The sequence below is a fragment of the Microtus pennsylvanicus genome, chromosome 22, assembly GCF_037038515.1.
Source record: "Microtus pennsylvanicus isolate mMicPen1 chromosome 22, mMicPen1.hap1, whole genome shotgun sequence".
NCBI classification, from domain to species: domain Eukaryota; kingdom Metazoa; phylum Chordata; class Mammalia; order Rodentia; family Cricetidae; genus Microtus; species Microtus pennsylvanicus.
Window position 1 is genome coordinate 36,270,416 of NC_134600.1, and position 12,828 is coordinate 36,283,243.

General features: G+C 44.4%; 1 protein-coding gene across 6 annotated transcripts in view; it reads right to left on the reverse strand.

Annotated features, from left to right (window-relative positions):
* The window catches only part of Srpk2 (SRSF protein kinase 2), a 170,477-nt gene extending 162,829 nt beyond the window's left edge, over positions 1 to 7,648 (reverse strand). For 4 of the 6 annotated variants that reach the window (XM_075955888.1, XM_075955884.1, XM_075955887.1 and 1 more), the window contains exons 1-2: positions 7,526 to 7,648; positions 7,388 to 7,442 (exon numbers count right to left, since the gene is read on the reverse strand). In XM_075955888.1, coding sequence (XP_075812003.1) covers positions 7,388 to 7,442; positions 7,526 to 7,541 — 71 coding nt within the window. In that variant the 5' untranslated portion in view covers positions 7,542 to 7,648. The remainder of the gene's footprint in view (positions 1 to 7,387; positions 7,443 to 7,525) is intronic. The other 2 variants (XM_075955891.1, XM_075955885.1) reach the window with 2 other exon arrangements.
* Between the last annotated feature and the right edge of the window lie 5,180 nt (positions 7,649 to 12,828).

Consider the following 12,828-nt stretch of genomic DNA (forward strand, 5'->3'; position numbering starts at 1 on the left):
ACTATGCCCACATTCCCAAAAAATGGATTATGAGTATTTGTCTTTGTTTAGTGTGTTGGTTACAGTTTGTTATGGATAATGGTCAGGAAAAAAAGCTAAACAAATAAGATTAGATTCAGAGTTCTTGTTTTGAAAATAAAAAAAAGAAGTGCTGGGGGATAAGGCTCTTGTACACTGTAAAGATTTGTCACATGTATTAGTTTAATAAAACACTGACTGGCCAGTAGCCAGGCAGGAAGTACAGGCAAGGGCGACCAGACTAGAAGAATTCTGGAAAGACAGAAGGCTCACCTGTGGTCACCAGACAGACACAGAGGAAGCAAGATGAGAATGCCTCACTGAGTAAGGTACCAACTCATGTGGCTAAACATAGATAAGAATCATGGATTAATTAGTTCATAATAAGGCTGAGCTAACAGGACAACCAGTTTATAATTAATATAAGCCTGTGTGTTTTGTTGGGACTGAATGGCTAAGGGACCAGATAGGACAGAAACTTCCATTTACACCTTGGGTCCTCTGGAAGTGCACCCAGTGCTCTTAACTGATGCGTCACCTCTCTGGCTCCCCAACTTTTATATATCCCTCTGAAAGATAGACTTAGGGGATGAAGAGTAGTCTACTGTTTCTACAGAGGACCCAGATTCAATTACCAGTACCCACATGGAGACACACAACTATCTTTACATTCAGTTCCAGAGGATCCCAACATTGTGTCCATTGGCTCATGTATGCATGTAGTACACATACAAACACTCAGACATACACACTCATAAAAAAAAAATTTGGAGGTCAATACAGGCCAGCAAGACAGCTCAGTAAGTAAAGGTGCTTGTTGTAAAAGACCAGTTGTTCTCTATCTCCACACGCACCCAAGGCCCAAAGGTACACATACACATCACACATACACAAATATTTTCTTTTTATGTATTTTTTTTTGGAGACAGAGTACCACTATTTAACCTAGGGTGGCCTTGAACTCACAAAGTCTGACTCCTGAGAGCTGGACTAATAATAAAATTTTAAGTAAATTTAAGGGCTGGAGAGATAGCTCAGTTACATTGTAAGCATTTAGACCTGAGTTCATTCTCAAAACCTACATTAGAAAAAGTAAGAAGCCGGGCAGTGACTGCTTACGCCCTTAAACTCAGCACTCCAGAGCTAGGGGCACAAATATCAGGAATTCAAGGTCATCCTTAACTGCAAAACAAAGCTCACAGCAGCCTCAGTCCTGTTACTGGAAACCCTGTCAGGAGCCATTTCAGGCTTCTCCTTTCTCACATCTCACAGGGCCTTGAAGTAAAAATCTTGAGACAGAAAACTTAAAGTTGGCCAAAACGTTACGTGCTGACCTTGGAGACTCAAGCTCTGGAAAGCACCACAGAGTGTCTTCATTGCTTGCTGCTCATCACTAACAGCAGGTGTTCTAGCCACTGACCTTGCAACTGCCAGGCTTAGCTGCCAAACTGCCCCGCTTAGCTGCCTAGCTACCAAGCCCCTCCTTCCCTTCCCCCTTCTTCCTTCCCCCTTTCCTCAGTTCCCCCTGCCCGAGCTCCTTACTGAGGAGTATTTAAGACATGAAACTTGCTTCAGTCCGTTTCTCTCCTCCGCCATGTCTTTCAATACTGCCTCAAGACCCTGGAGTAACTTAGGACCTGCTGGGCGGGTCGAAATCCTGTCTCAAAAGCAGGAGCAAAATGGGTGTTCTAAGTGGTATGATGCTTTGTTACCAAGCTAAGACCCTGTTTTCATATCAGGTACTCACCAAAAATGGAGGGGGGTTGGGGCTGGAACTACTAATATAGGCAATACCAAGAAGCTCAAAGATGTACAGAGGTCCTGCTTGGTGGTATACACACCTTTATAATATTCCTGGGAGGCAAAGAGACAAAGGCAGTTCATGTGGCAAATTCTGGGCTATCAAGAACTAAATGGGGAGACCCTGTCTGAACAACAACAACAAAAGGGCATGCAAAGAGAAAAAAAATCTAAATGTCAAAAAGTTATATATTGATACTGTATAACTTTGTTTACTAACATTCTCAAAGTATTAAAAACCTTTAGTGATTTATAGGACTGTATGGGGAAAGGACAGTAACCAGTGAGGAGACTTAGTTGTGCTGATGAAACAGTTCTGCATAGTGCTTATGGTGATTACACAAACCCTTGGAGGTGATGATAATATATGATAGCACTACCCAGCAGAAAAGACACATATAACAACTAGTGAAAGTCAAATACTTTTTTATTGCCATTTGTTTGCTTGTTTTAAAACAATGTATCATTAACAAGCCCCAATTGGCCTGAAACACATCTTCAGCCTCTGAAAAGCTAGCCTAACTCTCAAGTAGATTTTATCTAGAGTATTTTATATTGGTTGGGAAGACAGCTCAGTGGGTAGAGACCTAAGTTTGAATTATCAGAACTCATGTAAAAGCCAAACATAGAAGTACACAACAAAAGTGTGTGTGTGTATTGTCAATGTCAACTTCCTACTTTGACACTATTCTATAGTTTTGTGGAATAGGACCAAATGAAGGGTACACTGGCAATTTCAGTATTTTTTAAAACAGTCTAAGTCAAATTATTTCAAATGAATTGTTCCAAAGACTTTTAAAATTTAAAAATACAGTTATAGCTCTTAATAAGAAGCTACCCAGCCAGGTGGTGGTGGCACTCAGGAGGAAGAGGTAGGTAGGTCTCTGTGAGTTCGAGGGCAGCCTGGTCTACAAGAGCTAGTTCTAGGACAAGCTTCCAAAGCTGCAGAGAAAACCTGTGTTGAAAAAAAAAAAAAAAAAGAAGCTACCCACATGACCAATAATGGTTGAATGGATAAATAAAATTCTATCAATATAACTGTTATTTGATTACTTGATAATATAAAGAAGTTACCTGGTAATATAAAGTAAATGCCAATAGAACATGGATGAATCTTGAAAATATGTTAAATGAAAGAAACCCAAAACAAAGTCATATATATATATTGACAATATGGTTATGGTTATACTACCTTACATAAAAGGACCATAAATCAGGATGGGTGAGGCCCTGGATTCCATCTCTAGCACCAAAACATTAAAGCCATGGGGGGGGGGGTTGTTTTTTGTATTGCTGTTTTTGGTTTTAATTTTGTTTTTTGAGACAGGGTTTCTGTGTGTAACAACCCTAGCTGGCCTGGCACTCAGAAAATTGCCTGTCTCTGACTCCTGAGTGCTGAAATTAAAGGCATGTGCCACCACCACCACCACCACGGAGCTTACAACCATGTTTTCTTAGACCATCATCTCCCTGCCACCCTGGATAATCACATACTCCAGTGTTTACGAAATCTTCCTGTCTCAGCCTCCACAAAGCAGCTGGGCCTATAAAAGTATGCCACCACACCCAGATCTCTAAAAGATAATGTTTATTCTTTAAGTACTATGTCTCAATAAGTACTGTGGCTGGGCACAGTCATTAGCAGAGAATGTGCCTACCATTCACGAGGCTCTGCAGCTTGATCCCTGCACTCCCTACAAAAGTATCAACAAATGGAAGAGACCTTAAAAATAATTTATCTACAAGACAGATGTCTTGATGCAGGCTTGTGTGTCTAGCAATGTAGAGGTGGAGGCAGGAGTACTAATGCTAACTATATAGTAAGTTTAAGGTCAGCCAAATTGCCTAAGACCATCTAAAAAATTTGTTTTAATTACCTACATATACAAATGCCCTAGGGCAAAAATCCGTATGTTATGAATACAGTTTACACAGATTGAAGTATGATGGTGCCTACTTGTATTCTCAACAATATCCAGGCTGAGGCAGGAGGATTGAGTCACAGAGACCTTGTCCCACCCCAAAAAATGGGGGGAAGGGACTAGATCAACTTCATGACTGAATGACAATACAGTAAATCCCTGCTACCTATACTCTCAAAGCAATAAAATTAATAAGCAAAGTACACTCATTGAAACAATGTACAAAAGAATAAAGTTTGACTCAACTAGGCAGAAAACATTCCTAACAACTACAAATTCTGAAATACTAAAAAAGTAACCTCTTACCTCAGCAAAGTTTCCCACACCTCATGTCCTACAATATGGAGTTCAGTTGAAATAAGAGGACCTCCATTCTGAGACTGATCTGTACTATATAAACATGGAGGAGGGGTGTGGACACATGCTCAATTCATAAAAGCCTAATGAAAAGTCTGATGAGCAGCCTTTACTATCCTAGCACTCTGGAAGAGGAGGTAGGTATTCTCCGCAAGCTGGTCTACAGGGGCAGTTCCAGGACAGCCACGAAAGTTACACAGAGAAGCCCTGTCGAAAGAAAGAAAAGGAGGGAGAGAGGGAGGGAAGGAGAAAGGAAGAAAGATGTCCATTTGCATATAACAAGGAAGAAATGACAAAAGTAGATCACACTTCATGAGGCCAGGCCCACACTGTCACATTGCTCAAGTCTGCCAGTCTCTACCAGTTTAAAATAGTCTCTTACAGACTTAAAATGCATAAACACTAGCCACAGGACACTCGAGTTGATCCAAACAAGGCTGTATGGTTTTAACCTGTTAGAGACGTCTGTGAAATGAAGTCCCCTCTGACCAGTGTCACTCCTTGAACCTAGAACGCAGCTGCCGGCTTATCGCACCATTACCACAGACCAGCTGTTCTCACTCTCACCCCATCCCCACACACGGCCAAAACTATTCAGGCAGGAATGACACCGTCTTACACAGACATAAGCCTCCAGTGACCTACAGAGCCCTATGTGTGTCTCGCTTGCCTCTTATCCACCTCTGAATCTATCACTTAACCACCTTATCACAGAACCCCAGCCCAATCCCTCCCCCTCTTCACCCTAATTTCTGCCCAAATGTCATTTCCTCAGAGTTGAGGTGGCCTCTGGTCCCTGGCTGCCTAGACACAACCTAACTGCTAGCATGTTACTTGCTATGTCCTTACTTCATCTGAAAATGGTGATGGGAACAGCATCCACCTCACGTGGAAATGCATGCGAACAGCAAGCAATGACTGTTGACAGCACAAATGTCATAGTATCACTATCTGAAATCACTTTCTTGATGTCTATCTTTAAACCTCCTTAGATTTAAAGTGTCATGGAATATTACTATGTACAAAGCTCTCATATCATCTTCTAAGGCATACAAATACATACTGAACATATGAATAATTATATCCAGAAATTATTTTAAATAATAATATCTTGATTCAAAAAAAATACTAAGTGAGGGGCTGGCGAGATGGCTCAGTGGTTAAGAGGTCCTAAGTTCAATTCCCAGCAACCACATGGTGGTTCCCGACCATCTGTAGTGAGATCTGGATCTGCTGCCCTCTTCTGGCCTGCCAGCACCAGAACACTGTATACATAATTAATAAATAAATAAATACTTAAAAAAAATACTAAGTGAAAAGTGACACCTCCACACAATCGCTGATTTGATCTGGTTCTTACTGATAACCGCCTACTTCATCAAGCCAGTTCTTCCCATCATTAACTGTGTTTTCCTTTAAACACAATACACAATGGAAGAGACTGCAAAGTGACATAAGATTAGATAATTTATACGGCTATTCCTAATTATTAACATACCACAAATCCCAATATAATAGAGCAAAGACCCTTGACCATTATGAAAGACCCTGAAACAGGAAAATGAAATACATGCTTATTCAATTAAAAAATGATTTTTCTCTGTGCACATGTAATATACACAGATAAACATGTTTATATACAGAAAAAAGAGCTATCCTAAAAGGCAGGTCCCTGCTTTCTCAATTGTTTCTTTTTTCTTTCCTTTTTAGTTTTGTGAGACAGTTTCTCTGTGTAAATTTCACGGCCATCCTGGAACTCACTCTGTAGACCCGGTTGGCCTTGAACTCAGAGATCCACCTGACTCTGCCTCGAGTGTGTTAGAATTAAGGCCTGCGCCACCACAGCCCAGCAATAGCACTGGCCTTTAGAAAGCATCTTAAAACTATCAGACATTGGGTTTCAATATTTTAAATACCCCATATGTGGGCCAGGGAGATGGTTCACAGGTTAAGCTACTTATCAGCCGGAGTTTGATCACTGGGTCTCCACATAGCAGATAATCAACTCTTGAAAGATGTTACTTGACTTCCACAGGTGTCACACCCAAATCCAAATACTCGCAGAATAATAAAAACTGTTTTTTCATTTTCAATTTTTACTTTCCGGTTTTCAAGACTTTTTGCCTCCTAATAAAAGATTTTTATGTAGCTGTCCACATCTTATGAAGACCTACAAATACAGTCATGTTATATTCAATTTTGAAAGAGGACAATCTTGTAAAATTACCTCCACACTAACAATGATTGCCAATTTTCCTAGATGCCACCAAATGGGAGGGAAATCCTCTAGGCTGCTACTAGGGCCAATATGAGTGACAACCACCACCACCTAGGAGGGCTGAGGGGCATCCCACCCCTTGCAAAATAGATAAACAGTATTTCGGGATTTTATTAAATAAAGGCAATTCCGTTGTTCTCCAAAGTATCAAAGACAACACACAAATTTCTTGCACAAAAGAAAGAACGAGGCAACCAGTGTGAGCAAAGATGTTTAACGCTGGTCCAGCAAACCCAAAGAGAGAGGAAACAGGAAAACTCGGCGGCGCTCTGAAGCCTCGGAGCGCCTACTTCTCCGCGAAAGGCTTTTCCAGCAGCTGCCGCTCAAACCGGGCTGCACGTCCAGGATGGAGGTGGCTGGATTGGCACATTTGAAATATCAGTAGCCGATGGATCCAGTCCCGAGCACCACGCGGGAGGGACCTGCCCCCGCACACGCTCTCCCCCGCTGCGGAGAGCGACCTGGGCGCAGCCGCAGCACCCAAGTAACGCTCGACCCGAGCAGAAAGTTTCGAATGAAAAACCCGAGAGCCGAAACGCACTGGTCTCGGAGCCGAAGTCGTGCCAGGAACACACCCGAGGCCAAACCACTTGACAAGCAGCTCGGGCTTTCAGCTGGATGGCTGCGGCGGGACCGGGAGGTGGCAGAGGCGGCAGCGCACTGGCTCCTTCAGTCCAGGTGTCAGCGCGCCGCCGCCTCCCTCTCCTGCTCCCCAGCCGACCGATGCAGGGCAGGGACCGAGATGCGGATCGCGGGTGTGGCTCAGGGGCGCGAGGCGCGGGATCGAGCGCGGAGCCCGGGTTGCTCGCAGGCCGCTGGGCCAGGTCGCAGCTCCGGAACCCGCGGCCGCGCGCCCCTCCCCCACCCCTCCCCCTCCAGGGCACGCAGAGCCGGCGCCGCGTCCCGGGAGACCCGCGGCCCGGGGACCGGGAAGCTCTGCCTGCGCGGCCGCAAGCAACCCTCGGCGGGGCGGGGCGGGGCGGTGTCGGGCCCGGGCGCCGCGCGGACTCACTTTTTTGGATGTTTCTCTCTTTTCGGCCTCCGCTTTCGGGCCTGAATGGCCAGCACTGAGGAGAGAGAAGACACATTAACGGTCGGGTCGGCCGCCTGCGGGCCGCGAGGCGGGGCAGGGGCCGCGCGCGCCGCTCACCTTTCCTGGAGCTCATTCCGACTCGGGGCGGCCGGGCGGGGGCGGGGGGCTCCGCGGCGGAGGCTGCGGCGACGCGACAGCCAGCCGCACAGGGATGCAGCCTCCACTCGCTCGCCGGCAGAGGAGGCGGGAACCGCGCCTGCGCCGCCGCGGCCGCTCCCGCGGGGACCAATGGGACCCGCCCCCGCGGCCCCGCCCCGCGGCCCCGCCCCCTCCGCACCTCCCGCGTGGAGGGGTCGGGACCCCGGCCGCGCCCTTCGCAGCGGCAGCTCCGCGGCCCCTCTGTGTGGAAAGGCGGCCGCGTACCCACGTCCTCCCGCTCTCGTCCTCCCACAGCCCGCCTCCGCCTCCTCGGTTCTGCGGCCGCCGCGGGTCCTGTCGCACGACCCTTCTTCCCAGCCACGCCTCGCTCCGCACCCGGGCCGGTCGTGCTGCACGCCTCTCCGTGCGCCCTTCCGTGGCCTGTGCCTTCGCGGGTCCCGCGCCACCTCTCTTCCCGCGGCCTCTTCTCTCCGTTTGCATCCCCATGAGCACAGCTTCCTCCCCTTTTGGCGAGCGTGGAAAGGGCACGAGACCAAGAGCTGGAGAACCTGGGTCCTTGAGTGTGTGACCTTGGAGAAGTGATTTCCCTGTTCCCACAGGACTTTGTGAGGTTAATGAAGGAAAAGCTGCACATAGTTTGAAAGGAAAGTTTGGCGCATGAAGCCCACTTTTCTTAACCATGAGACGAGAGCTTAAAACAGGGATTATGCCAAGCAGTCCTTTTTTCCCCTTCCTCCTACAATGGGGAAATTGAACCCTAAATAGGTCAAACAGTTCTACCAGTCCTTATCCCTATTCAGGCCTGGCTGGTTTCTTTTTCTTTCCATCTTCCCAGGCTACCTAAGACGTGAATCAAGCTGACTGGCACATCGTTATCACCTCTGTTTTCTCTTGTCCAAAGTGTTTTTGAAAGATACTGGTCCTGAGCATTAAGTCCTTCTTTGGTTACAATTGTATCATTGAGTCTTACTATAAACATGTCCCAGCAAACAGGAAAAGGCCGCTTTGAGTTTGAAGAGACTTTACTTCCATTTTTTATTTTTAAAAAAAAATATGAAACATACGAAAAAAATGCAGTGATCGGCACTATTAGCCCACATTCATTAGTTTTTTTAATTAGGTTTATTTTGCACAGTCATTCAGTAGTTTGTAGACTCTATTACACCCGATCCCTAAACATTTCATTGGCTATCTATTAGGAACAGAGATATTTTCCTATATAAAGACTGTCATCACTGCGAGAAAATCCAATACTACCCATGTGTAATTTACAAGCCATTGTTCCCGTTTCTGAAATATTCCAATAAAATCTATTTGGTGACATCTTTTTCTAATCCAATGTCATCAGTTGTTGTTAGCAGCCATCTTTTTTTTTTTTTAACCTAATCTTTGGGGCCCTACCCAGGGTCATTTCTCAGATGCCAGATAAAGTAAAATCTCTACTTGAGACATTTTTTAAGACTGAGTTTCACAATGTCTCAAAGGCTGACCTTGAGTTTGTCTATCTGCACATAAAGGCCTTGGCTTCTCAAGTACAAGGAAGACAGGCATGAACCATAAACAGTGGCCATTGTAAAGACTCTAGTTCTGTTTTGCAGAATGTTCCTCAGTTTGGATTTTGTTTTCCTACTATTACCGTCAAGTTCAATCATTTGTCAAGTACACTATACACATAGATGGTGTGTGTCTGTCTCAGTACATAAGGCTAAGATATCAGTTTACTCCATTATGGGTAATACAGTATGTCATTTCTCCAGAAAAGAGATAACTTTCCATTTTGTATTAAAAAATAGTGTATATATATATATATACATATATATATATATATATATATATATATATATATATATATATATTTGCTGGGCAGTGGTGGCGCACAACTTTAATCCCAGCACTCAGGAGGCAGAGGCAGGCGGATCTCTATGAGTTCAAGACCAGCCTGGTCTACAGAGCAAGTTCCAGGGCAGGCTCTAAAGCTACACAGAGAACGCTGTCTCAAAAAACAAAAGCAAAAAAGTCTATATTGTAAAGTGTGAGTGGAAAGGACTTGCATAGACATTCCTTCAAAGATATGGAGCCAACAAGTGCATAACAAGATGTGCAAAACCATTCATCATTACAGACGTGTAAAGCGAGACAAGACGAGATCCCACTGCACACCTCGCAAACCACATTATTTAAAATAGAAAATACAAAGTCAAGCATGGTGGTGCACACCTTTGATTGAAGCACTAAGGAGACTAAGTAGGGGTGCTGTCTTAACAGCCTAGGCTACCCAGAACATAACAGATCAGCCTCAGCCATATGACATCATCCTAACTCAGAAAAACAGAAAGGTGGGGGGCTAGGATGTTTATTGTGTTTATTACGGGGCCCTATCCAGGTTCACTTCCCAGATACCAGAAACAGAAAAGAAAAAAAAATACATATAAATGAGCATTCTGGATCTCTTGCATATTGGAAACACTAAAATCTTTGTCAGCTGCTAGTGAAACTACAAAATGGTGTGTTCACTATAGAAAACTTTGTCAGGTTCTCAAAAACTAATCATAGAATTGCCAACAATCTCATCCACAGGTGCGTTTCCACAAAAGTTAACAAAAACAGATGATCTTTGACACAGGCCTATGAAGCCAACACTCAGGGGGCAAAGGTAAACAAACGAGTTCAAGGCCTGCCTCAGTTCTAAACCAACCAGGGCTATTTGACAATTTCCTGAATTAAAAAAAAAAAATCAATCAATCTTTGAACACTTCTCTCTCTTGGGCTGGCCCATTTCTGGTCTACATCTCTCCTTACCACTCTTGCATCTCCAAAACCTTTGGGTCTCCAACAAAATCTAGGCTTCACCTTAGCAGTTTACACAGTGGCCTTTCTGGGCCTCCAGGCAGAGACACACGCCTGTCAGCCTCAAAGGGAGATTACACAAACCCTTTTTCTTTTTCGTATGCTTGACTCTAAAAGAGGAACCATGTGACCAAAGCTGCTAGAGTATCTCTTAGCTGGAACTGGAACTTGGCCCCCTTATTCGAGTACATTCGCATCAGCTGTTGGTGGTTCTCCTTCCCTGCTTAAGCTTTCCTTTTATCCCTTTTCACAGGTTGGAGTTTAGCTGGGTGAGGTCCTGCCCTGAGATCACCACTCCCTTTATTCCACTTAGCACCAGCTTTTCTTCAAACGCCTTATCTTCTTGAGCACAGGATTTGTCTACAACATCATCTTCACTGGTCTTCTTTTTCTCATCAAACTGTATATCTTCTATTTCTCTTTGTCCAGCTTATCTTTTCATGGTAGACCTGCATAAGGGTGACCACTAATAACAACTTGACAGTGTCAATTCCAGGCTATCTTGTAGTGTTCTTTGAACAGTATCCTGTTTGTTATTTAGAGCTTCTTTCTGGCTCACCCTCATGCAAACAGGCATATATCTTCTAATGATCTGTCCTGACCCTTTAAGAGACAAGCCCCGCCCACTCCCCCTTTTGCCTAGGCAAGCAGATCTTCCTTCCACTTCCAGCCTGAGAGCTCTCTCTCTGTCCAGTCTCTCTTCAGAAGAGGTGGCTGTGGCCTCCTCTCTTCTCCCTTCCTCTCCATCTCCTCTCTCCTCCTCTGTCTCTGTCTCTCTGTCTCTCTGTCTCTCTCTCTCTCCCCCTTCCCTTTTACTGAATAAACTATATCCAAACTCACTCTGCATGGAGGTCCTATCCATCTCTTTCTCCCACCCACCACAGCTCCTTGTGGGAGCAGCTGCCCCGCCAACCTGCCAAGGTCTCTCATCTGCCCGGCTGCCCCGTGTGGTCCACTGCCTGCTGCTGCCACCCCTCAGGAAACTGCGCAGCATTTTACCATTACAACTCTTACATATTTCTAGGAGATGATTATAAGCTTTGAAATAAAGATCTGAATTTTAAACCAGTTTCATTAATTATTTTAAATATTTCACTAACCATTTATATGACTATTTTATATAGTGTAAGTTTTTTATCCAGAAACTACTTACAACAAACTAAAATTTTTAGTATCTTCTCGAGGTTGACAAACCATCACTAAAGTCTGGTTTTATTGTTTGTTTGTTTTTTTTGTTTTTTTGAGACAGGGTTTTTTTCTACATAGTCCTGAAAGCTGCCTGTCCTGGAACTCACTATGTAGATCAGGCTAGCCTCAAACTCAGAGATCCACCTGTATGCTGGGATTAAAGACATGTGCCACTACAGCCTGCCTCAACCTTTTAAAATGTATTATTATTTATCCTTGTTTGTATTTATGTATGAAAATGAGTGCAACATGTGTGCAGGTGCCCACAGAATCCAATAGAGGGCTTTGGGTGCCTTGGAGCTGGAGCTGCAGGAGGTTGTGAAATAGCCAACATGGATATTGGGAAATGAAATTGGATCTTCAGGAAGAACAGTATGCATTCTTAGATGCTAAGCCATGTCTCCAGCCCTGACTTTATTGTTAAGCAAATGCTCACCAAATCAGTCAAGGAAGCATAGGAAAATATCCCACCCTTAAGGAATCTAGCTCTACTGCCAGGAGGCAGAAACTAAAAGATGTGAATCTATACTATGTGGATGGTAGAGTCTGAGGGTTGTTTGGTTGGTTTTGTTGCTGTTTCACATGGTTACTAGAGATTGAATCCAGGACCTTGTATGGATGCTATACAAGCACATTGCCACTCAGCTGTAACCACGGACCTTAACATTTTCATGAGAAAATAATAAAGCAGAGGAGGAGGAGCAGAGGAAAGAAACAAAGCAACCAAAATTGAGCATTGTGACTCACCCCCATATCCCCAGCACAGAGATCAGAGAGAATTACTGAAACAGAAGGGAAGTCACAGGTTCAAGTCAGTCTGGACTACACAGTGACTTCTAGGCCAGCCTAAGACACACAACTCTAGGCTTTATATAAAACAAAAGCAGAGTCAGAAAGATGGCTCAGCAAATAAAAGTTCTTGCCATGCAGACCAGACTACTTGAGTTTGAGGTCTAGAACCCAGATTGGAGGGGAAGAACCCACTCTGGAAAGCTGTCCTCTGATTCCATTAGTACATGTGGCACATATGCACTTGTGTACATACATATGTGCACACACATGCGTGTGCACACACACCTAAAATCACACACACACACACACACACAAAGTTCATCTGTTGAGAAGATGGGTCTTGATGGAAATGCTAATAGCTAATGAAAGTCCTTTGGTGTTCCTTATCAGTTATTTCTACTTCCATAAGGTCAGAGAGGACTATACTCTTATCT